The sequence below is a fragment of the Leopardus geoffroyi genome, chromosome D2 (genome assembly GCF_018350155.1).
Source record: "Leopardus geoffroyi isolate Oge1 chromosome D2, O.geoffroyi_Oge1_pat1.0, whole genome shotgun sequence".
NCBI lineage: Eukaryota > Metazoa > Chordata > Mammalia > Carnivora > Felidae > Leopardus > Leopardus geoffroyi.
Window position 1 is genome coordinate 47,878,442 of NC_059334.1, and position 27,278 is coordinate 47,905,719.

Genomic DNA, 27,278 nt, shown 5'->3' on the forward strand with positions numbered 1-27,278 from the left:
TCACACTGTCCCATGTCTCAATAGTTCATTCCTTTTTATTTATTCCTTGGTATGTAGTTGATATCATTCACCCATTAGAGGACATCTGAGTTGTTCCTACTTTTCGGCTATTCAAATAAAGCTACTATCATATATAATAGCTGTAAAATGTATAGTAGCTATTACTATAGTAGCTTTATTTGAATAGCCAAAAATTATATATATTATAATTAATATATAATTGATATATAATTATATTTATATTATATATCAATTATATATATATTTATATTATATATAAAGGTTTTTGTGCGATCATAAATTTTCATTTTAGGAAAAATGTCCAGGAATAAAATTGATATCTGCATGTTTAGGTTTTTCTAAAATGTTTGTTTGTTTGTTTGTTTGTTTGTTTGTTTGTTTTGAGAGAGACAGCACTAGCAGGGGAGAGGCAGAGAGAGGGAGAGAATCCCAGGCAGACTCTGCACTATCAGTGTGGAGCCGTATGTGGGGCTCAAACTCATGAACCGGGAGATCATGACCTGAGCTGAAATCAGGAGTTGGATGTTTAACATACTGAGCCACCATGGTGCTCTGGTAGATTGACCATTTTGTTTTATGTAATGCCCCTCAATGTCTCTGGTAATTTTTTTTGCTCTGAAGCTTACTTAATCTGATATCAATGCAGCAACTCCTGCTTTCTTTTGATTAATGTTTGCTTGATATATCTTTTTCCTTTCTTTTACTTTCAGCCAGTCTATATCATTATATTTGATGTGAGTTTCTTATAGATAGAATATAACCAGGATGTCTTTTTAAATCTACTTTGTCAATTTCTATCACTGTAATTATTGATATGCTGGGATTTCATGTTGCCATTTTATTTTTCGTCACCTCTGTTGTTCTTTTTTTTAATTTTTATTTTTTTTAATTTTATTTTTTATTTTTTTTTAATTTACATTCAGGGGCGCCTGGGTGGCGCAGTCGGTTGGGCGTCCGACTTCAGCTCAGGTCACGATCTCGCGGTCCGTGAGTTCGAGCCCCGCATCAGGCTCTGGGCTGATGGCTCAGAGCCTGGAGCCTGTTTCCGATTCTGTGTCTCCCTCTCTCTCTGCCCCTCCCCCGTTCATGCTCTGTCTCTCTCTGTCCCAAAAATAAATAAACGTTGAAAAAAAAAATTAAATTTACATTCAAATTAGTTAGCATAGAGTGAAACAATGATTTCAGGAGTAGATTCCTTAATGCCCCTTACCCATTTAGCCCATCCCCCCTCCCACAACCCCTCCAATAACCCTCAGTTTGTTCTCCATATTTATGAGTTTCTTCTGTTTTGTCCCCCTCCCTGTTTTTATACTATTTTTGTTTCCCTTCCCTTACGTTCATCTGTTTTATCTCTTAAAGTCCTCATACGAGTGAAGTCATATGATTTTTGTCTTTCTCTGACTCATTTCACTTAACATAATACCCTCCAGTTCCATCCACGTAGTTACAAATGGCAAGATTTCATTCCTTTTGATTGCTGAGTAATACCCCATGGTGTGTGTATATATATATATATATACACACACCACATCTTTATCCATTCATCTATTGATGGACATTTGGGCTCTTTCCATACTTTGGCTATTGTTGATAGTGCTGCTATAAACATGGGGGTGCATGTGTCCCTTTGAAAAGGCACACCTGTGTCTCATGGGTAAATGCCTAGTAGTGCAACTGCTGGGTCGTAGGGTAATTCTACTTTTAGTTTTTTGATGAACCTCCATACTGTTTTCCAGAGTGGCTGCACCAGCTTGCATTCCCAATCACCTCTGTTTTTCAATTCTTGCCTTCTTTTTCCTTCCTATGGGTTACTTGAACATTTTTTAGAATTCCACTTTGATTTATTGTAATGTTTTTAGTGTATCTGTATAGTTTTCTCTAGTGGTTTCTATAGGTATTTATATATTATATTGATAAATTATACATATATTATAGTATATCATATATATGTATATATATGTATATATATATATATATATATATATATATATATATATAATTTATCACTATCTACTGGTGTTGAAATTTTGCGAGTTCTAATGAAATGTAAAAAGTTTATTACCCTTTACTCTCCCCCATTTATAAAATAATTGTCTTAAACATTTCCTCTAATACAAATTTAGAACCACATCAGGCAGCATTATAATTTTGTTTCAGCAGGGAAATATAATTTTAAAAACTCAAAAAGAGAATGAAAATTTATTTACTATAATATTTACTCTTTCTGTTATTCTTTCTTCCTTCTTAATGTTTCCATGTTCCTTTCTTTATATAATTTCCTTTCTTTGGGGGGAAATTCCTTTAGCTTTCCTTTTAGGGCAGGTCTTCTGGGGGTAAATTCTCTTAGTTTTTCCTCATCTAAGAATGTCTTGATTTCCCCTTCTTTCCTGAAGGATATTTTTGCTAGATATAGAATTCTGGATTAATGGTTTTCTCTCAGTACTTGAAAAAGGTTGTGTCACTTCATACCAGCCTCCCTGGTTTCTGATGAGAAATAGACAGTAATTTAAATTGTTTTTCCCCTACAGATAAAGCATCATTTCTCTCTGCTTTCAAGATCTGTTCTTTGTCTTTAGTTTTCAGAACTTTGACTATGATAATGTCTTGATGTGGATTTTTTTGAATTTATCCTGTGTGGGATTAACTGAATCCCTGAATTTATCCTGTGTGGGATTAAGTTTATGTCTTTTGCCAAATTTAGGAAGTTTTGGGCCATTATTTCTCTGAGTGCTTTCTTGCTCTGCTCTTTTTCCTCTCCTTCTGAGACTCCAATAACATAATTAAGGTCTTTTGTCCCACGGATTTTTCAGTATTATGATGATTAATTTTAAAATATTTGTCACATAGTTCTAACATTCTGGTCATATCAGTAGTGGGCATATACTGATTGTCTTTTATCATTCAAGCTAAGATTTCCCTGGTTCTTGGTATAAGTGATTTTCTATTGAAACCTGGATGTGTTATATTGTAAGACTCTGAATGTTATTTAAACCTTCTGTTTTAGCTGGCTTTCTCTGACACCACTCCAGCAGGAGCAGGGAATGGGTTCTGCCTTGATGCAACCAGGTGGAGATAGAAGTCCAAGTTTCTCATGAGACCTATATTAACACCCCAGGGGAGGGTGTTCCTTGTTACTCATGGTGGGAGTAGGAATTCAAGATCTCATATATTCTCGACTAATGCTGTGTGTGGAGCAACTGAGGTGGTGGATATTGCCCAGTGGAAATGGATGTCCCAGCTTCTATCTGAGACCATGCCTTCTCCGATACCCTCAGAAGCTGACATGCTTCAGTACAGACTGCTGATGGTAGAAGTCTAGGCTCCCCACTCTGCTTTTGTTGGCATGGGGGAAGGTTATTATCTAAAAGTTTTCCTGTCTTGCTAGTATGCCTCTTTCCTGGTCCTTTGGCTAAAGAAGTAGGTTTTTATTGGGCTTTTTTTTTTTTCTTTTTGGTCTACATTTGTTTGTGTTTTATGTTATTGGCTATTTGAGCTCCAAGCCTGGCATATTTTAGGTAAAACAGAAAACCCAGTGTATTCGTCTGAGTGGCTTAAACAACATAAATTTATTTCTCACCATTATGGTGGCTAGAAGTCCAAGGTCAAGGTGTTGGCAGCATTAGTTTCTCCGGAAGCCTTTCTCTGTGGCTTGCAGATGACCACCATCTCACTGCATCCTCAAATGGTCTTTTATCTGTGCACACACATCTCTGGTGTCTCTTCCTCTTCTCGCAAGGACATGGTCATATACGTTTAAGGCCCCACCCTTATGATCTCATTTAACCTTAATTACCTCATTAAATAAAGCCTCATCTTTAAATACAGTCACATTGAAGGTTAAAGTTTCCGTATATGAATTTCAGGGCTGATGGAACACAATTTTGTCCAGAACAGGCAGGGAATTCACCATCATATTGTTCCTTGGGTCCTGAGAGCCTCAGCCTGTCCATCTCTCTCCATCTTTCAGAGTCTTCTGATGTTTGTTTTAAATATAATATCCAGGGATTTTAGTAGAAAGAACTGGGAAAAGTCAACTTGATGTTCCTGGAAGCAGAAGTCCTTCCTTTTGAGCTCTTTCAAGAGGATTTTGGAACTCAAGTCAAAGCAATTCTGCTGTGCAAGAGCCAGGTCTTATTGGGCAAGAAATACTTTTGTTGGAATTTTCATAGCCTTTGGGAACTGGGAGCATAAAGATTATTCCATGAGCCATAGAGTAGAGAAGAATATGGGATGTGTGATGGCAAATTTCCATCCCAAAAGGAGAGACAATCCCTTTATCTAGGCAGAAAATCTGCTCAGATGGAACTGACAAAGGTTTAGAAGCTCTAAGCCTCGGAAAAGGAGCCAGTGTCTCCATCTCCCTGGACCATGTGAGGCAAGACAGTAGGGATCTGACTTGAGCCACCTTCCCAGGGTGTAGAACAGAGAAGGCAAGTGTCTGAGATAGAGCTGTGTATATGTGCACACATGTGCACAGGTGGAGGTGTTGGGGAGCAGCACCTGAGTTCTGCAGCCCTCCACAACAGGGGTGCTGTGTTCCTTTTATTTTTGCTCACATTAGTCACAGTCTGTAAGCTTTCAGTCTCTAACAGAAGCTCCAGGGCCCTCCAAGGCCCTGTGGCCTCTGAAATTTCCGTGTCACTGAAGCTGTCAACTCCCCAGGCGTGGGTGGCAGAGCAAGCTCCTCCTATTACTCAACTCCGACTTCTCACTATTAAGCAGGGGCTCCTTGAGGAAGATTGATTTACCACATTAAACGAGCCTCCATGTGCTCGATGAGAATGTCACAAGACAAACGGCTCCTGCCGCATGCCTCCAGCCCACAGCCCCCCGTTTCCATTACATTTGGGCCAGAGTCATGGTGGATGAGTTTGGGTGTAGTTCATTTTCTGCCTTACACGATAAACTTGTCAGCCTTTGACCGATCAGCTACTTGTATGCAGGAGTTCATTTGCAAGGCCACCTGGCATCCCAGCTCTGCTGTCCTGCTCCCATTTCACCCTGTCTAATGAGCCAGGACCTGGTTACTGTTGGTTGGCGCTGAGCTCTGGGGCCCTGCACAACCCGCATGCTCAGCCCCTCCTCAGGGGCCCATCTCTCCTGCCTGGAAGCAGCTACAGCACTGATGCCTGGGGAGATGTCCTTGTCTGTTGCTTCAAGTTGTCCATCTGGGAAAGAGTGTGCAAAGCCTCCACTCTCCTGCGCAGATGTGTTAGGCCTACTCCCCAGCATCCTGGATGGACAGGCCTGCCTTGAGTTTCCTGGGGGAGCTATAGCCTGCCCGCTCCACTTTGGGAGCTATTCTAAGGAAATAGCTTCAAGGCTATTCTAAGGAATTTGGCTTTGGGGTATTTCCAAGGAAATTTTAGTGTAGGCAGGTACCCAGCCTGGGCTCTCAGAGCTCACTGAGACATGACCAACAGGGCCAAGGTATGCAGCATTGGGGATTCCCATGGCCCTTTAACTGACCTCCAGACCCACATCCTTCCCAAGCTGCTGGGCATCCCCTAGACTCTGCTCTGACCATATCAACCCCAGCCCAAGATCCTTTGGTGGTTCCTTGTTATTGCTAGATGAAACCCACATTCCGGATCCTGCCATTCACAGCCCTTGACGATCTGTTCCCAGCCTGGGCGTTGTGGTTGCACGCCTGAGATCAGGTCTATTTCCCTCCATTTACTGGGTGACCTTAGATAAGACATTTAGCTTCTCTGTGAATGGGGATGATAAAAATGCCTATCTCATGTTCGTCAATATGAGGGCTTCAATAGATGCCTGGCACATAGTAGGTGCTCAACAAAGGTTAGCTAATAGCATCACTTCACTGCATTTTTTTCAGCCTCACCTAAATCTTGCATGCCTTTACCTATAATCTGGGGATGAACTGCAGCCTGGGGTGGTCTGCTCACTCAAAAGCTCCACCCATAAGCCTGGGTGTCTATACCCCAGCCCTTAGAACCTTTTCCAGCACTGTTGTCTCCCTCCTGACATGTTTTTCCCTTCCTCTCTGCCTGTTTAAATCTGATCCCAGCCTGGCGAAGGCTTCTCCATTCTCTGAAGTCACCAGCCAGCCTGGGAGCCAAAAGGAACCCCAGAATAGCACACAGGGAAGGGCCGGGCACCAGGGCCATTGGCAGGGACTCCAATTGGAGCAGAGAAGGGCAGGCCTGGGAGCCTTGCAAAGGGTGAGGAATCCCTTCCATATCTCCATCCCCTCCCAATCTCTCACCATTCTCCCATCCCACGAGGCTCTATGCCCTGAGGGTAGTGGTTTTCTCACCCTCAAGAGGCCATTGACCTTTCCTGTTAGCCAGATGGACTCCTCCAGGCTCCCACTCTGCACTGTGTACACAGATCTCAGCCTCACCTGTCTATATACACTCTCAAGTCCACTGTCAGCCATGGACATTTTCCTGTGCCCACCTGGACTAGGGACCCAGGCCTCACCCTCTACAAGCTCACAGACATGGGAGAGTGGACTAGATCAGGGTTTCTGGAGCTGGACTGGCAGTGACTGCTTAAAGTATAGGGAGGTCTGAGGTCAGCAGCAGGGCCTTTTGCTGTAGGGTCATGAACAGTGCAATAGGAGACAACAGGTATAGAGGGGACCAGTCCAGCCTTGAACCCAGGCACCATATAGGTCAGCCTGGTGGACAGAGCAGAGGTTGCTTGTCTGCCCCGAGCAAGCAGCTGAGCTAGCATGCTCTGGGTATGAGGAGTTCTGGAGTGCAGGAACTCTGTCTGGGCCATACCCCCCATGCCAGGCACAGTACCAGCCCTGTTAGAGGATCGGGGAGCTTGGGAGGTGTTTATGAGTGGAGCTCTGATAGGCGGAGTAGGAGAGGAGCCCCCATCCATGCTATGATGTAGAGATGAATGACCCAGGTGTCTAGGGAGTAGCAGGAGGTATGAGGTCCATGCAGGGATTCAGGGGAAGTGATCCCCAGAGGGGCAACATGATGAGCCATTGGGCCCAAAGGGCTATACTTAGATTCAACTTCATGGGCAATAGAAGTCATTTCAGGTTGAAGAGGGTAACCCAGTGACAGCACCACACTGAGGAGTAGAGGGAAGGGCAATTCCCGAAGGCTTCAGCTGGTAAATCTTTAGATCCTCAGGACATGGCCTAAAGCCTTGAAGTTGATCAGATTCCAGGAAATCCCAGGAGGCCATGTGGAAGATATTGAGTCATCCTGGCACCATTGGGATCAAGAGCAGTGCTGAAAGTGCAGTGCTCTCCAAGCCCTCATCTAGATAGGCAGTGGGGAGCAGATGACCCAAGGATGGGCTGGCTTGCCTGTCAACCTCCTTCCCAGAGTGGAAGACTCACTGTGAGAGGGATTTGCAAGAAGTGGGAGGGAGGGAATGGGTGGGTACTGCAGACTCTCTTCACATGAGATTATATGTGGACACTTCTCATGAACTGGAGAAATCATGTGGGCAGAACAGACAACACCCAAGTGGCCTTGACATCTGTGTGCCCAGAACAACGGCCCCACTCAAGTCTCACTCCACTGGGGTGGGGGAGAGTCACCACACACCCCAATGAGGGTGCAGCCCAGAAAGGTTGGGGTGAGGCTAAGAGCAAGGAGGAACAGACAGAACCTTATCGAGGGCCACGCCAGGTCCCTAGCTGGATAGAAGGAAGGACAAACTACCGTTGGCAGCATCAAGCTATATATAGACTCAGCCTCCTATTGACTGGGGAAGGTGCTGTTGGCCTGGCTCCAACCCACAGGCAGGACCTGGCTGGTGGACAGAGGCTGTGGGGAGATCCTGAACCTAAGCCACACCTGCTCCCACACATTCCCTGGACTTCAGAAAAGCAGTTTCCAGATGGCTGTGAGAGATGATGGGCATAATTTTTGGCTTGAGGCTCTGGAAGAAGAGAAGCTTCCAGAGCCAAGGGCTCTGAAAGAGAGAATTCTGACCTATCAGTAAATGGATCCCAATAAGGAGGGGAAGGGCAGGAGCAGAGAGGTATGTGTGGCTGGACAGGCAGAGGGCTGTGTGCTTGGACTCCAGCTGACTACAGGAAATAGGAGAGCCAGCACTCAGGACCAGGGCCTGCCCAAGTGCCTGCCTTAATGGGACAAGAGGAAGCAGCATGGGGGTGGTCCTGATTGTCATCTTGGAGGGCTCCTTGGCCCCCAGAATGTTTCTCTCTGACAAATAGCTTCCTGGACAGGGACCTCGAATTTCAATACTCACAGGGATCAAGGGGGTTGAATGGATGAGAAAGGACTATGATAAACCAAGGGTGCAGCTTCTCAGCTCCAGCCAATTCTTGCAGTGTGAGAATCTGAACCCAACATCACCAGATGGTATAAGTTAGGATTAGATTTGGCCATGTGTGACAGAAAGCCCAAAATAATAGTGGCTTAAAGAAAACAGGTTTTTCTCTCTCTCTCTCTCGTGTACACCAGAAGTAAGCCATCCAAAGCTAATACATGGCGTCTAGGGTTCTTCCATCTCACTGCAAGGATGTGGCCCTGCATCCATATGGTCCAAATGGAGGCTAGAGGTCCAGCCATGACACCGTTGTTCCAAGCAGTGGATAGAGGAAGGTGGGAAGAGGGGCAAAGAGCATGTGCTAGTTATCTTTAAGGAGCTCTCTTAGAAGCTGTCACATTGTGTTTCTAAATGCTGTTGGCAGTGGGCAATGTAGCTTGAGTTCTGGTTCTCCCTGTGCCAACCAAAAACCAGGCACTCTGTGACTAAAGGGAGAATGGGTATTGCCATCTGCAGCTAGCAATCTCTGCCACATAGTGCCCCTTTGCCTCCAAATACCTTGCACCCCATCTTCCATGCATAGAATACTCTGGGGCTTGGAGGGAGGGGTAACTCTGCACTTCATCCTGTTACAGCATCCAGCCCAAAAGACTGGATAGAGGAGGTGGTGGAGGTGGAGGAGGCTGCCTAGGGCAGCCCATCTGGCCAGGCCAGCTCTACTCCAAGAGAAACCCCATGCCCAATGTCCCCCATGGAGAAGCTGAGCTGCCTTGGTGATATGTCTCCTGCACAACTCAGTGGCTTTTAGTGACATGCCTGAAATGGCCCCAATGGGCTCACCCGCATATGGCTTTGGGGCAGCCTGTCCCTTCCATCTGCCCTCTGCATTGAAATAACTGCCAAGGTGGCAGGGGGCAGGGAGGGCAACACCTTGAATCCCTCCCTTCAGCTTTTCATGTGAAACTGACTGATTTTTAAATTTCAGCAACGAATGTTCAAAAAGTGTAGTTCAGGACAAATAAACATGCCTATGTGCCACATGTGGCTCTTAAGTGCCACAATGGGGCGGGTGGGGGTGCGGCTGAATGGGGGAATTGGAGCTCCTCCCCTGGCAAAATCTGGCCAGTGGGTCTAACATCCGTGGAGAAGGCCCTGCATGAGCCCCCTCATCCTAGAAGGCAGGGCCAGTGACCACCCATCCAGGGGCAGAACTGGCCACAGATGAAGAGTGAGTGGGACTCTCGCAGAGACTCTGAGAGTGAGCCGGCTGCTGGGATTCGCACAGAAGCTCAGGACAGTCTGGCTGACTTCACCGCCCACCCGCTGGGGTTCAAAGAGGGGTCGGGACTGGCTCAAGGGCTGGGTGTCTGCCTGTGATATGTGACACTCCGTGGAGGGGACCTCAAGCCTAGGGTTTGGGGGTAGGTGATAAGGCCTTGTTTGCCTGGCCCGCAGACTCTACCAACCGGGACGCACTGGACATGATTGAACGCTGCATCTGCCTGGTATGCCTGGATGCCCCGGGAGGCATGGAGCTCAGCGACACCAACAGGGCACTTCAGCTCCTTCACGGCGGAGGCTGTAGCAAGAATGGGGCGAACCGCTGGTACGACAAGTCCCTGCAGGTAAGCCTCCCCGGTGGCGTGGCCAGGGGCCCGAGCCAGCACATGCTCACATCCAGCAGGCTGGCTCGCTGGCCTGTGCTACCCAGGATGCTGCATCGGGGGCCAAGGGAGCTGAAGGCACTGGAAATGTGCTGCTGGTGTCAGCCCCTGGACTGGCCAGGATGCTTCTCTGGAGCAAGTGCCCGAACCCAACTCAAACCCCTAACCTTCCTGCAGCCTGTGCCAGGCATGTGGGACCTCTGGGGCAGACCTGGGGCTCACTCCCCATCTCCCTTCACACACTATAAGGTGAGGGACATCACTTTCATAATGACCATATTAAATAGCCAGCGATCTCTATGCTTTGGGCTAACATTGCTCACACTGAGAAGCATTTCTAGGCAACATCTCATTTTCCGCTTTCTCTGGCCCCTACGTTCTGGTTATCCTTTTTTATTGGTTTGCACATTGATTCTGCTATTCCTGATGAGTTCTCTTGCTGCTGTGCTGGCTGTCTCAGCCTCCACCAGTGGTGCTAATGGCTTGTAATCTTTCATGGAGCAGCTGTGGGAGAGAAATGATATAATGGATGTACAGGACCGGAAACATAGCAAGCCTTGGGAGTGGTTTTTAAAAGGCACCGTTTTCCTTCCTTTCTTTTAGTGACAGGGACAGAAAATCACTAATGCATGAGTGGGCACAGCCTTCCCCTCCTGCCTCACATGGGTGACTGTGCCCACCTCTGGGCTCTTTCCACGGGCAGGACAGATGATCAGGTGAGCTGGAGGAGCCAAACAGGCTCCCAGGGACATGAATTGAAAGGATCAAGAGCTAGTCTCAGGACAGGAAAGCAGGGGATGTTGGGGAAAAGAGAAAAGAATCTGCAAGGGTTGAGTTTTGAGAAAGATGACGTGGGAAGATTGAAGAATGGGAGGAAAGCTTCGGGTCACCGGCACATGATGTGAGAGACTGGGCAAGACATGAGGAGAGTCAGCTCACGTGTGATTGTTACAGCATCCTGGAAGAGTATCAGTAAAAATGTCAATAGCTTGTTTGTTTGCTTGTTTGTTTATGGACGGTGGACCAGACTCTCTTGAGTGTGATGCTGTGCTGAGCCGCTATAGGCAGCCCCACTTTATCTGGGGTACGCTTTAACAATCAAATCTCAATCTCATTATTTTCTGCCAGCCCTTCTGTACATGCTGAGTATGTTCCTTTTCTAAGTCGGCTAAGTACAGCCTTGGTAAAATCTTTACAGTGCCTGTGGACCTTTCCTATACCTTCTTTCTAATCCTCATAGCAATCCTGTGAACTGGGCCTTATTGCATCCATTTTAAAGGGGAGCAAACTGAAGCCAGAGAGCTGAAATGTCTGGTTAAAGGTCTCCCAGCTGGGGGCGCCTGGGTGGCTCAGTCGGTTAAGCGTCCGACTTCGGCTCAGGTCACGATCTCGCGGTCCGTGAGTTCGAGCCCCGCGTCGGGCTCTGGGCTGATGGCTCAGAGCCTGGAGCCTGCTTCGGATTCTGTGTCTCCCTCTCTCTCTGCCCCTCCCCCATTCATGCTCTGTCTCTCTCTGTCCCAAAAATAAATAAACGTTAAAAAAAAAAAAAATTAGGGGCGCCTGGGTGGCGCAGTCGGTTAAGCGTCCGACTTCAGCCAGGTCACGATCTCACGGTCCGTGAGTTCGAGCCCCGCGTCAGGCTCTGGGCTGATGGCTCGGAGCCTGGAGCCTGTTTCCGATTCTGTGTCTCCCTCTCTCTCTGCCCCTCCCCGTTCATGCTCTGTCTCTCTCTGTCCCAAAAATAAATAAACGTTGAAAAAAAAAAAATTAAAGGTCTCCCAGCTGGCAGGTGGCAATGGCAGACCTGGAATCTGGGTCCCTGACTCGAAGCCCAGGCAGCAGGGAGCAGAGCATCCTCAGAACACCCTTCCTTCACTCCCACCAAGAGACAATTTGTTTCTCCCTAGGAATCTGCACACCAACCGAATTGGATCATTATCTTTCAGTCACTCATTCAACAAAATCACTGAGCACCTACTATGGGGTAGACACTGGTTTAGATCCTGGGAATAAAATCCAAGGTAGCCAGACACACAGGGTGGACTCAGACACATAACCACACAAAGCTGTCCAGGCTTGTGGCCCCAGTGCCCACTGTGATGGGAAAACAGGGTTTAACAGAAGCTGAAGGAACTTGTCCACGACCTGAGCAAAGTATGTACAGCTTCCGTGTGAGGTCTCAGGAATCACTGGGCTACCTCAGCCAGGGAACCTTGGGCTCCACCCTCACTGCCCAGAGCATTTCTGGGAAGGAGGTCACACGACAGAGCTGCCTTGAGGCCCCCATATTCTCAGGTCTTGGCAATTTCCAGAAGCATTCTTTTTGGGGAGATCGTGTGCTTTGGTGTCCCTGGAGGAGAGGTCCCTGAGAGGTTGAGGATGCCTGGCCTGGAGCCAAGGGGCCAGTTTGAAATGCAGACGCTACCAGACGTGCCTCACCTCTTCTTCTTGCAGTTTGTGGTGAGCCGAGACGGCACCTGTGGTGTGGTATGCGAACACTCCCCTTTCGACGGCATCGTCCTGGTGCAGTGCACAGAGCATCTGCTCAAGCACATGTGAGTCTGGGGGCGGGGCCCCTTTGCAACAGCCATAGAAGTCAAAGCCAGACTGCCAAGGGGCTGCCAAGCTAGGCCAAGGAAAATTTGGGTGTCTGTCGGGGGGGCCACATTTGTCCGGAAAGTGTCTTAGCAAAAGATAGGTTTGAAAACCAGCTTGACATCATACACTTTATCTGCCATGGACAGAGGGGGGCAGACTGGACAGCAGGTTTTGGGTGGTTAGAAGAAAGCTTGGCAAAGAATTCTCAGCCAAAAAGGAACACCTGCTTTGGCCCAGTGAAGCCCAGAGCAACATCTAGTGCTGTTCAGAGTCAGGGCTGGGCTGGCTTGACTCCTTCCATCCCCTTGGGCTGCGTCTCTCTCCCTAGCTTCCAAGCCGGCCAGACTGAGTGCTTCTCTATCCCTTAAACACACCGACCCCTTTCCTCTATTTGTGGTTTACCCATTCTCTCCTTCCAGAATCTTCTCTCTGAATCTAAGTTCTAAATCTCTACCATGATTTAAGAACTCTTTAGGATCCCTAAAAGCCCTCATGGACAAAACAACACAATTTGCTTCTTCAATTTCCTTCCAAGTGTTTCATAAATGTCAGTGGCGGAAAGCGGTGGAGTGGGAAAGCATGAAAAGAAATACGGGGCTCTGGAGTCAGGCAGAACTGGCTGGAATCCTGGCTCTGCCACGTGCTCCTTTGAGTGGCTCCTCTGACCCTCAGTCTGTGTTTCCAGGGACAGCTCATACCCACTGAAACTCCAACAGCTAAGACGCATGCTGCCGGCAGCCCGCAGCATGCGGCAGGGCCGCGCGAGGTCACCTCTCTCTGTCTGCAGGGTGAAGAGCAGCCAGAAGCTGGTCCGAGCCGACTCCGTCAGCGAGCTCCCGGCCCCCAGGAGGCTGCGTTGGAAATGCTCCCCGGAAATTCAAGGCCTCTTAGCCTCCTCAGCAGAAAAACTTCAACGGTACAAAGTCCAAGTCTCTTTTAGGGTGATTGCTACCACCTCACCACAACCCCCTCTATCCAGGCTGGATATCCAGAGGCAGCCTGGAAGTTTCTAAAGACCCCAGCTCTTTGCCTCCCCTTGCCCACCTCCACTACTCCTTCCCACCCCCATCATGGAAATGTATTCAAACTAAAGCGGAGTTACAACTCTCTGGGAAATAACCTTGCTGGAGTATCCATCATTTCCATAAAATGCAAACATGGAGCTATTTTTTCGTGGGTTTCACCTGACTGAGCAGAGTCAAGACGGGGAAATCATCCCCCTGCTTTTGGGGGGAGTAGTAAACAACCGGTTTGCATAGGTCATTTGAATCCAAGCTATTTTGATTTGCTTGAATTTACACTGCAACTTGACAAGGGGGCCTTTTTTCCCAAGAGGAGGGAGGCAGTCAAGGCCCTAACGGGACCGTGCAGGAGGGCCCAGGATGGGTCTGGGTATCTCTGGGTGGGCCAGCACTAGAACGGTGGCAAGTTGTGGAGTGAGCTGTAGGCTGGCAACTAGATCCGGACCTTGGTTGTTCATTCCCTCATTCGGTAAGTGAGCATGATTCATTCATTCACTCATTCACTCATTCATTAAACATGTACAGAATTTTAAGTGTGCCAGGACTGTGGAAAGGCTGAGGACATCAAAATGAATATACCACGGAGCCTGCCGTCCATGCTTCAGTGGAGGAAGTAGACCCTCAGACCAAAACGTGTGACACAATAAAGTGCCAAAACCAGGGAAAGGCATACAGACCCGAACTCACAGAGGCTACAGGAGTGGAATTCTACCAGGACATTGGGGGAGGGCTTTGCAACGATGGGCCTTGAAGGATGGATAGGAGTTCATGGTGCAGGCAGGGGAGAAGAGGCAGAAAGGCAGCTTGTTCAAGCTTGTACAGGTTCATAGAAGATCCAGGCTGGCCGGGAAACCAGCAACTGAGAGAATTGGCAGAACTGAGGCACTAAAGGGACGTTGAGGCCACATTGTGAATACACTGCTGTTCTTGTGTTATGGGACCTGGAAGCTGTCCTTCAGTGGTGAAGAGCCCCTGGAGGGTTTTGAGCAGGGGGGTTCAGGGGGCCAGTGAGGAGATTATGGGAAGCGCATGGGTGAGTGGGACAGATCATGGCCAGGCTTGAAGGGTAGAAAGGGCAAGGCCACTGCAGGCTGCTGTGGAGGATGACTGGCTGTGGCAGGAGAGTGGGAGAAGCCGCAGGTGTTCATCTACAAATGGTGCTGATATCACAACCTTACGGGGCTGTTCTTGGGATGAGCAGGCCTCTAGGAGAGTGAGTTGGTAGACTGGCAAGTCCTGGGTGGAGAAAACCCCCACTCATTTTCAGAGATCTGAATGGGGCCCCTGAAGTTTTCTTTTCAGAAGTGGGGAACCAGGAGAGGCCTGAAGCTGAGAAAGCAGGAGAAGCCTTGGGGGTCCTGGGCCACCTGTGGAAGGGAGCAGTGTCTGTGTGGGCAGGGCCTGGGCAAGAGGTTTCCAGGTGGCTGTGTGACCATGAACTCAGCCTGTCTAGAGACAGTTGACTAACAGGTTGGACTGAGGGGTGGGCCTCCATGGGTCCCCAGAACCTGACATGGCCCCACTGAGAGCTGAGGAGCTGAGCTCCCATGAGGAAGGGGGAATAGCTCAAGGAAGGGCAGGCAGGCAACATCTGCAACCTGACAAAGTATGTGCGTGGAGACTTGGGGTTGCCTGCCCAAGGCTCTGTGTTCACTTATGGCCAGTGGACAGATGGTGTGGACCCTGCCGGACCATGTTGCAACGGACAATCAGCCCAGACCCCAAACTCATGAAGAAAGAGACTGGTCAATAGGGGATGACAGGTACTCAAGGGTCTCAGTGTAGACTCAGGGAATCTATCTGTTACTCTGACAGTGACTTATGGGCAGTAAGGACCTGGGCATGCCATGAGAGGCTCAGTAATAGTTCCTGGGGTTTATAGTCAGCGGCCAAGCCCAGAAGAGCAGCCCTTGCTGGGGTGGCCATGACCAACAGGGAGGCCCCAGGTCTTCCTCTCATAGCACAACAGGGAAGAGTCTCTGTGAAGAGACATGGCTTACAGCCATCTCAGAAATAGGCTTTTCCCTGGCAAAGGTGGCATGCCCAGTCTGGCAGAAGAGCCAGGATGCCAAAAGAGTCTGACGATATGGGACACACCTTCCCAAACAGGTCAAATGAATGGCCTCCTTCAGGCCTGCTTCTGTGGGCAAGAGGCTTCTAGGATTTTGTTTGAGGACACTGCTCTCCCTGCCCATGCAAATGCCTCTCAGGCCCCTGTGCTCCCAGGCCCCTCCCCTACCACCAGAACAGGGCCACTGCCCTGCCTGGCCAAGCCTCACCTTCAGCTCAGGGATCCCTGGTCTGGCATGCCCTCTGCCACTTCTGTATGTCAAGGCCTGTCTCTGACACCCGATATGTTCCTGGTGGGCAAGGACTGTGTCCTCAACTTCCAGAGCACTAGGTTGTACACCAAGCTTGAGCAACTTGGTTAGACTTTGTGGTGTGTGCATTCCATTTTGCATGTAATAGCACCTCTTCTTCTTCTGCCACAGAATAGTAAAGAATCTCGACTTTACTGTTTATAAGTTTGACATCTTCGGGAAAACATTCATTAAGAAGCAGAAATGCAGTCCTGATGCCTTCATTCAGGTGGCCCTCCAGCTGGCCTTCTACAGGTGAGCAAAGCCTGCTGGCGGAATGACGCTGCCCAGGCGGGCTGACTGACAAGCTGCCCTAGACTCTAGAGTCTAGAAGCATCCTAGAGGGAGGAATGACTTCCTGTGGGCCTAGGAGATGGGAGGACCAGAGCAGGCTGCATGAAAGAAGGTGCCACTTCATCAAAGTGTGAATCCAGTCTCAGAAAAGAGAAGGAAAGACATCAAGTCAGGAATTTGCCCGAGTGATGGCACAGGTGCACAGAGCTCAAAGCGCCAGAACACTGAGCTAACAACGTGGGTGATGGAGGCCGCTCCTACTCTTGCCCTCACCCAGCCTCTGGCTGTGCCCTGTTTCTTTATAAGGACATGGAACCAGCATACCCCCCACCTCCGCCCACTGTGGGTCAAGTCAAAGAATCTGAACTCATCTTTGATTTGTCCCTGTCTCTCATTCCCCACCCGTGACACCACCATGTCATCCTCCAGATGTCTCTCAGAACCTCTCCCCCCCACCCCCCATTTTCCCTCTCCATCACCATCAGCCCCTCCCCCGCCCCCATCATCTGGTGCTGCTTAACTGCAGCATGCTCCCCCAGGGTCTCTGCCTCCACTCCCATCTTTGCAAAACGTTGAAATATGCAAATCAGATCCTATCACTCACCACCTTGAACCCTCCCAATGGTTTTCCACCATGTTTAGAACAAAGTCCAGGCTTAGAAAGTCTCCCTGTGAACTGGCCTCTACTGGGGCCCTCCTCCCAAGCCCTTTGCTCTGGCTGTGCCTCCGCCCACCCACCCGTTGCCATCACCACTCTTCACATGCCACCTCCTCCCCTCTGCCGGGGTCTGCTCTGGTGTCAGCTCTCAGAGGCCTGCCCTGACCCCCTTATCTAAAGCAGCCACCTCAGGCCCTCGCCATCCAGCTCTCTAGCCTATCCCATTGTGTCCTCTTTTTCTTTCATAGCAGTTGTTTGTGTGAGCTACCTTGTTTGTTGATTTGTTGATTTTTGTTTTCTAGCCTGTTTCTCCCAAGCCTGACACTCTGGGTATCTCTCACACACCCGGCACAGAGTAGGCATCAGGGGCTGAGTCACAGATGTGAGAATACACGACAGGAGTTTTATCTGGGGGGCGGCACAGTCAGGTCTGCAGCTTAGAGAAGTCCCTGTGGTGGTAGCCCTGTGTTGGCAGCAAAGTAGGGAGTAAGGGAGTAAGGGTTGAAGGCAGGGAGCCCAAGCAGTCTTTGATAGGAGGCTGAAACTAAAATGCAAAGTGGATCATCCTAAAGACAAGGCTCCAGTGCTCCTGGAGCAGCACTCATCAGCCGGCGTAGGCGATAAATAGCACTACCCCACCAGGATCTGCCTGCATTTTGCCATATAAGGGGGAGGGGGGCGGTGGGGAGCATAAAGTGACCTTGCGATAAGGCTGGGGCAAGGGTTGACAGCACTCGTGTGGACACAGCAACCCAGATCCCAGTTTCCCCTGGAGGGGTGGTAACTCACAGGGAAGGAAAGTGGCTACGGCCATTCAGAGCATTGGGACTCCTTGGGGAAGGCTGATGTCACCCCACACGAGGTCTGTGCTCATCGTGGGGACACAAAGGCCTCACTGGCATTGAGCTGTGGCAGGTCCTGGTGTCTGGAACTGCAGTCGCCATTCTGATACTGGCACATGGCTGAAATGGGCCATGAGGTCAAGGTTCTGCTGGAACCACAACCAGAGATGCCGGCAGGTGTTACTTCAGAGAGCCCTTCGGACCCAAATCTAGGAGGGGGCTAGTGGACACTGTACAGAGCTCCGCCTCCTCCACCCTTAATGATCTTTGTTGCACTGGATGTGGCCAGCAGTGGATGTGGCCAAAGGCTCCTGTGAGTAGCCCAAATAGGGCTTCTCTGCTTCTCATGGAGAACATTCTTCAAGAGTCTAAGCCATAACAAAAAAATTTTTTTTAATCTGCCCCTAGAGTCTACAGAAGCCTGGAAGCTGCCTAAATTGGGGTTGATCAGTGATTAGCCAGTGATGGCATCTACTTTTGTGCTCAGCATGGCGTTTGCCTCCTGGGGCCATAGAGATAGAAGAAATGAGCTCCCTGCCAGAGTCCTTTCTCCTTGGGGAAATGAGGCATAAGTGTACAGGAAGTTGATTGACCTTCTCACCAAGTTACAGGACAAAGCACTGTGCTGAATCAGACTTGGCCTTTCTCCTCCTAGAGCTTACCCAGCATGGGAGGTACGTGCCCTGACAAGGCCAAGATGCAGGACCATGACTTGTATGTGACTTTGGGCTGTCACTGCCCCTCTGTGATTCTGTGTCTTTCTCCTCCCCACCCCCAACACCAAAGACTTTACTGACTGGTGAGAAAAATGTGTGCCAGCCAGGTATGCAAGCCTAGGAGTGCTCACGGCTCACATGCCTAATGAAAGGACTTTCCCTGGCTGGTGTGGGGAGTGACTCCTGTCCCAGACATCAGGGAGGAGAGGCACAGCCATGGTGCCCACGGGTGCTGCCCCTGGACAGGCGGTCCTTTGCTGCAGTTTCCACTTGTGACCAGTGAAGCCCCCTCCCTGCCTCCATCCATAGGTCACGCTTGAATTGTTCTAAATAAAACAGGATTCCCTCAAGGGTGTGAATGATTAATTGCACAATTATTCCATTCTGTGCTATTAATCAAACACTCATCAGATCTTGAAGAAAATTCTAGGTTCCCCACCAGACTGGGGTTTTTTGAAAAGTTACCAGTCACTTCTTTATTTTATAACCACACAGTGTCACCAAATGTATGAAAGTCATATTAGCGACTCCCCGACACTACTCTTTGGGAAATCTCTTCCAGAATTCTATTAACATTAAAATGAAATACTATGCCAAGTAGAGTCAGGACTGTAAAAATAAAGCCTGCCGAGGCTATTTTTCTTTCAGCGTTTATGGTTTCCTGAGACTGCATCACCATTTGCCATTCATCTTGCATCTTATGCAGGCTCCACAGGAGACTCGTCCCCACCTATGAGAGCGCGTCCATTCGCCGATTCCAGGAGGGCCGCGTGGACAACATTCGATCGGCAACTCCAGAGGCGCTGAGTTTTGTGAGAGCCATCACTGACCATAAGGCTGCTGTGCTGGTAAGTTCTGCTGTGTCTAAAGAGTCTCCAGGAGGCCAGAGGGGCAGCGGTGGGCTGCCTGTTGGCTGGGCTCCGTGACAACCAGCTCCTTTAGCTTGCCACTGAGTAGCCCTTTAAAGCCCCATCTCTGGTCTGTCGACAGGCTTCAGAGAAGCTGCTGCTCCTGAAGGATGCCATCCGAGCCCAGACTGAGTACACAGTCATGGTGAGTGATGTGGCGCCCCCTCTCAGGTGAACTCATGACTGTGGGCTGTGCCCAGAGCGGGGCCTTCAAGAGTAGGGCCGTGGCACAGGACCTGGGTGAGAGCTGGGCCCAGTGGCTTGGCCAAGGCCATGCCTCTCAGAGCCTCCTTTTTCTTATTTTTAGATACTAGATAACATGGCACTCTTTTTTTTTTTAATGCTTATTTATTTTTTAGAGGGATGGAGCACAAGTGGGGGAGGGGGAGAGAGAGATGGAGACAGAGGATCTGAAGTGGGCTCTGTGCTGACAGCAGAGAGCCCAAGGCAGGGCTCAAACTCAGAAACTGCGAGATCATAACCTGAGCTGAAGTTGGATGCTTAACCAACTGAGCCACCCAGGCGCCCCAACAGAGCACTTGTTTTTACATGGATTTTACAAGAATACGATGAATGGTCTTTGAAAAAAAAAATGATAATAATAGCAAATATGTTATAGCACTTTAGAGTTTATACAAGAGAAGTCAAATGTGAGAGATGGTGGCCAAGCCTGGCAAACTGGGGTGGCTTGCACACCTTGCATGATCGCAGGTGAGGCAGTATTTATTCCCACCAAGGGCTGGTTTTGCCTTCTTATTTTCTATTTATTCATATTGCCTATGAATAAAAAGGCTTTGCTGAAAATTAACAGTGAAATCAAAATTTTAAGGGAAATGTTCCCTTATTTAGAGAAATAGTTTATTTTCTAGTATGGCAGAGCCATCATTTGCATACAAACAACAGAGGATAAACTACTACTTGTACTAGTGATCAATATATTAACTGATAATCATTGTGGGGTGCCTGGGTGGCTCAGTTAGTTAAGCATCTGACTCCTTTTTAATTAATTAATTAATTTTTTAATGTGTATTTGTTTTTGATAAAGTCGAGCAGACGTGGGGCAGAGAGAGGCAGGCACAGAGGATCTGAAGCTGGCTCTGCACTGACAGTAGAAAGCCCAATGCAGAGATAGAACTCACGTACCATGAGATCACAAACTGAGCTGAAGTCAGATGTTTAACCAACCGAGCCACCCAGGTGCCTCACCTCTGATTCTTGATTTTGGCTCAAGGAATGGTCTCACAGTTCGTGAATTCGAGCCCCGCATCTGGCTCTGCATTGACAGTGTAGAGCCTTCTTGGGATTCTCTCTTTCCTTCTCTCTCTACCTCTCCTGTTCGCTTTCTCTCTCTCTCTCTCAAAATAAATAAATAAACATAAAAAAAACTTAAAAAAAATCCTCTAGAGCATTGCCCTAGGTTTCTGCTGTGTTAACTATTTTAAGTTGTGGGAACAGCTAAATAAAAGAGATGGGGTGGGAAGGAAAGAGCTATAAGGATGCTTTGAAGGTTAATCTGGTGCCTGGTTGGTGACATGGGGTAAGGGATGGGGGAAAGAAGCAAAGGCAGCTCCAGCTTCCTGGCAGGTGTATTTGGGAATGGTTGTGGAGAAAGGACATCCCAGTGAAGGAGCAGGTGTGCACCAGATGCCCCATCACAGACTCTCACAACACCTTATGCTTTTCCTTCATAGCACGCACACTCCCAGCACCCAGTAGCTTGGGCACACAGTGGGTGCTCAAGTAAGATTCCCTGAATGAATGAAAGAAAGACTGAGTGATGAATCATTCTACTCATTACTACTTGTGGCCTTAATCCAAACAATCTGTTAAATCAACCCCAGCTGCCACAGTGAGCTTGAGGTGGTGAAGACGGGTGGGTGGCTGCTGCAGAGAGTGGCTGCTTCTCCAGATCTGCCACCAATCAGCGATGACACAGAGGTAACCAGAGAAATTAGAAGTACGCCCACTTCAAAGATAGGCTCATAGTTCTTCCCCTCTGTTCTAACGGGGCACGTCTAAAGTGAGCTGAGGTTGTGTGACATGTCTTTTAACCTATAATTAGGTGCACTGGAAGAGACTGGGGCCTCTGAGTCATCTTTATGCGTTCATTCTGTACTGAGAAAGAACAGTTGTCAAATCCCAAAGCGTGCCTTGTAAACTTGAACAGAGTTCATTGTGATGGAGGTTTCCTCCTCGCTGGGGCTCTAACAACTAAGTGGGCATCTTATGCAACTGTGAACCCCCTATGATTTACAATTACCCTGATGTGGACCCAGAGGTCACTACTATAGGCCAGAGGTGGCCCCCAAGTCTACATCACTTCCCATAATTGTCCCAAATAAACATGTAATCCAAGTGAAAGCAGTGTGCATGCTACACACGCCACCTCAAGCGGGAAGGATATGAAATGAGTGCCCCGGCCCCACTACCGGCCACACCACCACTTCTGAGTTCCTCTTCCGTAGAAATCCTGGAGTCCCCACTGCTATATTTTATCCTTTGATAAGAATTCAAGTGTCTTATGATAAAAAGAAAAAAATCTTTTTACATTCAACAAGCTTTCCTCTTGCAAACATCAGCTGAGCCTCTGCTAAGATGTCTAGTTTCTGTCTCAAAATGATTTCTTAGATTATAATCCAGTTTAGTTGAGCTGATTCTGGGCCCATGAAATAGCAACCAAGATTTAGAAACAGACCTTAATGTCCTCTATCACTCATTCATTGGACTTCTGCTGGAGGACAAAGTATTAGTTGTGGTGAGAGTCTGTCCAGTGATATCCCAGGGCACCCCTCCCCATCTGTCCACAGGGCACAGAACCCATCCTTCTCCCCAAACTCTTCTCCTACCTATGAAGTCACTGGGAATGGCCTGGCCCACCTCTTCCACTTAGAGCGGTGACCATGCTGGGGTTGAGAGGTGAGGGATACTCAGACTCATAGACCTTTAACTCAGACATGCTCATGTTAGAACCCAGCCTGCTCTGGACTTGCCCTGTGCACATAGGAAGGGTCCAAGAAGCAGAGGCTGAGTAGTAAAGTGGTCAGTCCTGGGTGGCCACCGACACCCACTGTCTGCAGCAAGCACTGGGTAAGTGCAAGCCTTGACCCTTGCAGTCACCATTAGCATTGTGGACTAGAGAGAAGGGGGAGGGCAGGGGAGCCCATTCTTATGTCCTGTTCTTTGTCCCTAACTACCCAGGCCATAACAGGGATGGCCATCGACAATCATTTGCTGGGGCTGCGGGAGCTGGCCCGGGACATGTGCAAGGAGTTGCCTGAGATGTTCACGGATGAAACATACCTGATGAGTAACCGGTTCATCCTCTCAACCAGCCAGGTACAGCCCTAGTGCAGCTGTCACCCAAGGGGCCATTTAGTGTAACCGGTGCGCTTTCTAAAAAGCCACTTAGTGTAACCAAGTGACTACAGCCCACTGGTTGGAGTCAGGCAAGTCCCAGATCTGCTTCTTATAAGCTGCATGACCTTTTGCAAAATGACTTAAATGCTCAGAGTGCTGGTTTCCCCACTGCCTAAATGGGTATAATCATGGGCGCCACCTTGGCAGAGGTGGATTGGATGGGTACTGGTGCCCTAATCATTACTGCTTATTATCTTTCAATCTGTTACTAGAGGGGTAGTGTTCCACCACGCTGGCCATAGGTTCTGAAGCCCAATAGGACTAGAGTGAAGTCCTGACTCAACAAGAGGTGACGATGTAGGTAGAAAGCCTAGCCCAGTGCCTGGCATGGACAGGATCCTCTAATCAGGTCACAGACATTATTATAAAGGTCTGTGTGGCCAACAGCAGGTGATTGGCTGCCATCCCAGCATCTCCTCACTAGTGCTACATCCTCCCTCTGTTGGAGGACCACTGTTGGAAAGAATGAAATCCACTAGAGAAGGCAGCAGTTTAGGAAAGAAAATAAACCCCCAGAAGTCAGCTTACTAAAACTCTACCTCATCTGCCAAAGGCTGGACATGGGCAATAAAAGGGGCTGACAAAGTTGTGTTTGAGGATAAAAGCCCACTCAGTAATTTGATTTTGTCATTACGGCAGTGAGCTCGCAGACGTGAATAAACGAGGGCAGGACGCAACAACATAAATTCTTCAGGAAACCATCCGTGGGCAAAAAGTGCTTTGGAATGGTTTTACGGCCTTCAGCTGTTGCACGGCAAATTTATCTCACAATGAGGTGACTCTATTAGCAAGACTAATGGTTTGTTCTGCCCCATTAAAATGGCCGCTGTCATTTCTGAAGGCCCGACACAGAGCACCAGAAACCTTAGGTTTAAAACAAACCCCATCCTGCAAGTACTCAAGAATGTGTTTTATTTTCCCCGTAAGACCAGCTAATAAAATTAATTTGGGGTGTGGTGGTTTGGTGTTTTTTCCCTCCCAACTAGAAATGAACATTTATGGCTTGAAGGCCTTCAGAGACACATTTTCCTGATTTGTGATCCGATTACAAAATCTCAGCACTCTGAATTCAAAATGTATTAGGTGCATAACTAAAACTCCAGTTGATGGCACTCTTTGAAATGCCCAATGCTGGGTAATTGTGCATGGCGGGGCTATGGGGAGAAAATCAGACCAGCCAGGCAATACTGACAGTAATTAAGGATGTGGGGAAAATCGACAAAGAAGACAGGCCAGATTTCCTTCTGTTCATAAATTACTCCCTCTGGGAAGCCATCTAACTGTTGGGTACCACCAGGGTCCCATTGAGTTAATTACCCTGATTGCCTCAGTGCCTCAAACAGCCTTCCCAGTGAAGGAGAGTCTCAGCCTGAGACCCAGCACAGGTCACTCTGGGAGATTTTGACTCTACAAGTACAGCACATTTCCTACCAGGGAGTGGCTTATGGACCCTCTTCTTCTGACATCGTGTGGTTAGATAGGTTTGTTTTTATGACTCTGCCTGTGGCCAACCATGCTGAAGCAATTGGTTCATTTGGTTAATTCAGTCAAACGCCCAGGTGGAAAAGAGAAGCAAATATCCCGTTGAGGCCTCTGGGTTTTTGAAACGCCCTGCATTCTAGCAAGTTCGCAGGTTACATTTCAGGACAAGCATCTTCTGACCTGTCCTCTCCTCTAGGTGCCCACAACCATGGAGATGTTTTGCTGCTATGGTCCCGTGGTGCCCGACGGGTACGGGGCCTGCTACAACCCCCAGCCAGAGAGCATCCTTTTCTGCATCTCCAGCTTTCATGGCTGCAAAGAGACATCTTCTACCAAGTTTGCAAAAGCGGTAGAAGAAAGCCTCATTGAAATGCGGGACCTGTGTAGTCTGTCACAGTCTATGGTGGGCAAGCCATTGGCAACACAAGAAAAAGCAACAAGGCCCATTCAAGGGCACCAACCTTGACTCCTGCCACTAGATTTCACCTCCCCAAACCCAGCATTCTGCCGCTGCTAGACCCTGCCAAACCCCTGCTTCCCACCCTCTCCCCAGCTTTCAGTAGCTCCCATCCTCAGGGCCCAACACAGAGACCACACTGAGGCATCACACAAAGCAGGAGTGTTAGGAGGAAAGTGTCCCTCATTACTCATGGGAATTGTCATTATTTACCAAGGTTACCTCTAGCCTGTGTACTGGGAAATAAGACTGGCCTGGCTCTGAGGCAGCCTTGGTGAGATGGGGAAGTCTACAGTGCCTTCCCTGTGTGGTATCAGAAGCTTAATGTTGGTGTTTGCTACCCTAGCAGGACCTAGTATGTCCAGGTGAGATTTTTGACCCCAAAAAAGAATAAGTCAACCTATTACATGCAGTGTCCCTACATGAATCATGAAGAAAGAGGCTAACTCCAGGTCATTACCTCTTTTTTGGGGGGGAAGAGTAGGGGCCTTTGTTTTCAGATTCACAGCAGTCTGATCATGGCATTCAGGGTGGCCTGCACTGAGCCAGACAGTACTGTAAACACCCCCTCCCCTACACACACACACACACACACACACACACACACACACAGCCCAAGTTATTTTAAAATGTAGTGACCCAGGCCCAAAACCACATGTCTCCTGGTTTTCATCTCATCTTCTAGGGGCAGCCTTCCATTGAGTTTGGAAAATCTGGTCCTGCTATTTTGAAAGGGGAAAAAGAACCATCTGCCATTGCATTGCCCTAGAGTGGTATTGCTCTCTGCTTCCCTGGGGTGGGGGGGCATTAAGGACAGTCCAGCAGAGTAAGCAGCACAGTGCCCACCAAGCAGCAGGGATGGAGGGAGGACCAGTCTACGTCCCCAAGGATCCTGCCACTCACATTTTTTTTTTCTCGTTCCTTCCCCACTCCACAGGAATCATGCCCTTATAGGTGATCTGCCTTCTACAGAGGAGAGGGTTACTTTGGGGATTTTCTGTTGTTGTTGTTCATTTGTTTTGTTTTATTCATCTTTAAAATTTTTTTAATGTTTATTCATTTTTGAGAGAGAGAGAGGGAGAGAGAGAAAGAGAGAGAGATAGAGTGAGCAGGGGAGGGGCAGATAGAGAGGGAGACACAGAATCTGAAGCAGGCTCCATGCTCTGAGCTGTCAGCACAGAGCCCGACATGGGGCTTGAACTCATGAGCCCCAAGATCATGACCTGAATCTAAATCAGATGCTTAACCGACTGAACCACTCAGCACCCCTTGTTTTATTCATTTTTAAGAGAGGATTTTAAGAAAACTACCATATAATTAATTTCAGAAAATTATCTCAGTGACCCAAGCAGGACACCTGCAGACAGCTGGGCCCCTTTATGTGGAGGATGTTACCCAGGGATTCCAACTAAACCCCATGAGGAGGAATGCAGAACAGGACTCTCCTTGCCCCCAGCAGGGGAGGGTGGGGAGAGGAGACAGCTGGTGGGGAGTGGGGCCAGGAGGAGGGAATGGCTGTATCCAGAGACAACCCTGATGGAGGGGCAGAGAGTGCACAAAGCCAAAGTTAAGGTGGTCCCGAGAGATTGTGATCATCAAGAAGATATGAGAATCACTTCCTGTTGGGGACTATTTTTATAGTAAATCTAAAAGGCAAGGGAATAGAAAGGCCACACTGCAAACAGCTAAGGCAGCCTGTCTCTGTCCAGAGGAGGCACAGAGCTTGGCTCTCACCACTAACTTCTGCTGTGCGACCAGCAGGAGATTCCTGCAAATACCCCTCGCCCCATTCCCACTGTGCTCTGAGGCATTCTGAGCTCTGCACTCTAGCCCAGGGACCCTGCACATGTCCCTTTGGACAACCATGCAAGCTTTCTGCACTTTGACAAGTATTGAAGTAGGCAGGGCTGAGATGGGGGACCTTTGTTCAGCTCTGAAAACACAAACTGCCCGGAACAGTAAATTCCTTGAGCCCTGGTTTTAAATTGAGGATTTCTATTGGATGATCTAGGAGATTCTGCACTGCCCTTCAAAGTCACTGGTCTGTAGGTGCATACTCCTACAGATCTCCACCTTCCTGCTCCCCTTGGGAAGTAGCATTCTAAGAGTCCTGAGAATGTCTGGGGAATTTCTGTCCACCTGATGTAAGCTGACCCAAAACCACTTGTCTGTTCTCACCAAATGACCACAGTACAGATCTGATTTCTCTTCTGATTTCCCTCCATGGATTTCTGGACATTTGATTTTGGGGTCTGGCAACCCCACTGACCTGACCAAGAGACCTAAATATCCAGAGACTCAATTCCCTCCATCATCAAATGGGGACAAGAATGTCCCAACTTTGCAATGCTTTGAGGATTGCAGATCATGTCTGTAAAGGGTCTTGCACAAGCAGTTGGGCTCTGGTGTCCACTGTCAGTATGATGTTACCCCAGCAGGCATTGTTCAGGTGAAGGTATTTCAAACTTTTACACTGGTTTGAAAGAACCAAGCTCATGTCTGTCATTCTCTAAGCGTAGGGAAAGGAAACTGACTCTGTATATTCAGATATCAACCATACACTGTGAGGGCTTTAAGAAGTGTAGGATTGTGGACATTTGGCAGGAG

At 48.5% G+C, this 27,278-nt stretch overlaps 1 protein-coding gene across 2 annotated transcripts in view; it reads left to right on the plus strand.

Annotated features, from left to right (window-relative positions):
* CHAT (choline O-acetyltransferase) overlaps positions 1-25,758 on the plus strand; it is a 45,878-nt gene extending 20,120 nt beyond the window's left edge. For both annotated transcript variants that reach the window (XM_045438015.1, XM_045438016.1), the window contains 8 exons: positions 9,709-9,878; positions 12,372-12,472; positions 13,303-13,431; positions 16,030-16,152; positions 19,114-19,255; positions 19,398-19,460; positions 22,514-22,651; positions 24,411-25,758. In XM_045438015.1, the coding sequence (XP_045293971.1) occupies positions 9,709-9,878; positions 12,372-12,472; positions 13,303-13,431; positions 16,030-16,152; positions 19,114-19,255; positions 19,398-19,460; positions 22,514-22,651; positions 24,411-24,680 (1,136 nt within the window). In that variant the 3' untranslated portion in view covers positions 24,681-25,758. The remainder of the gene's footprint in view (positions 1-9,708; positions 9,879-12,371; positions 12,473-13,302; positions 13,432-16,029; positions 16,153-19,113; positions 19,256-19,397; positions 19,461-22,513; positions 22,652-24,410) is intronic.
* The last annotated feature ends 1,520 nt before the right edge of the window (positions 25,759-27,278 follow it).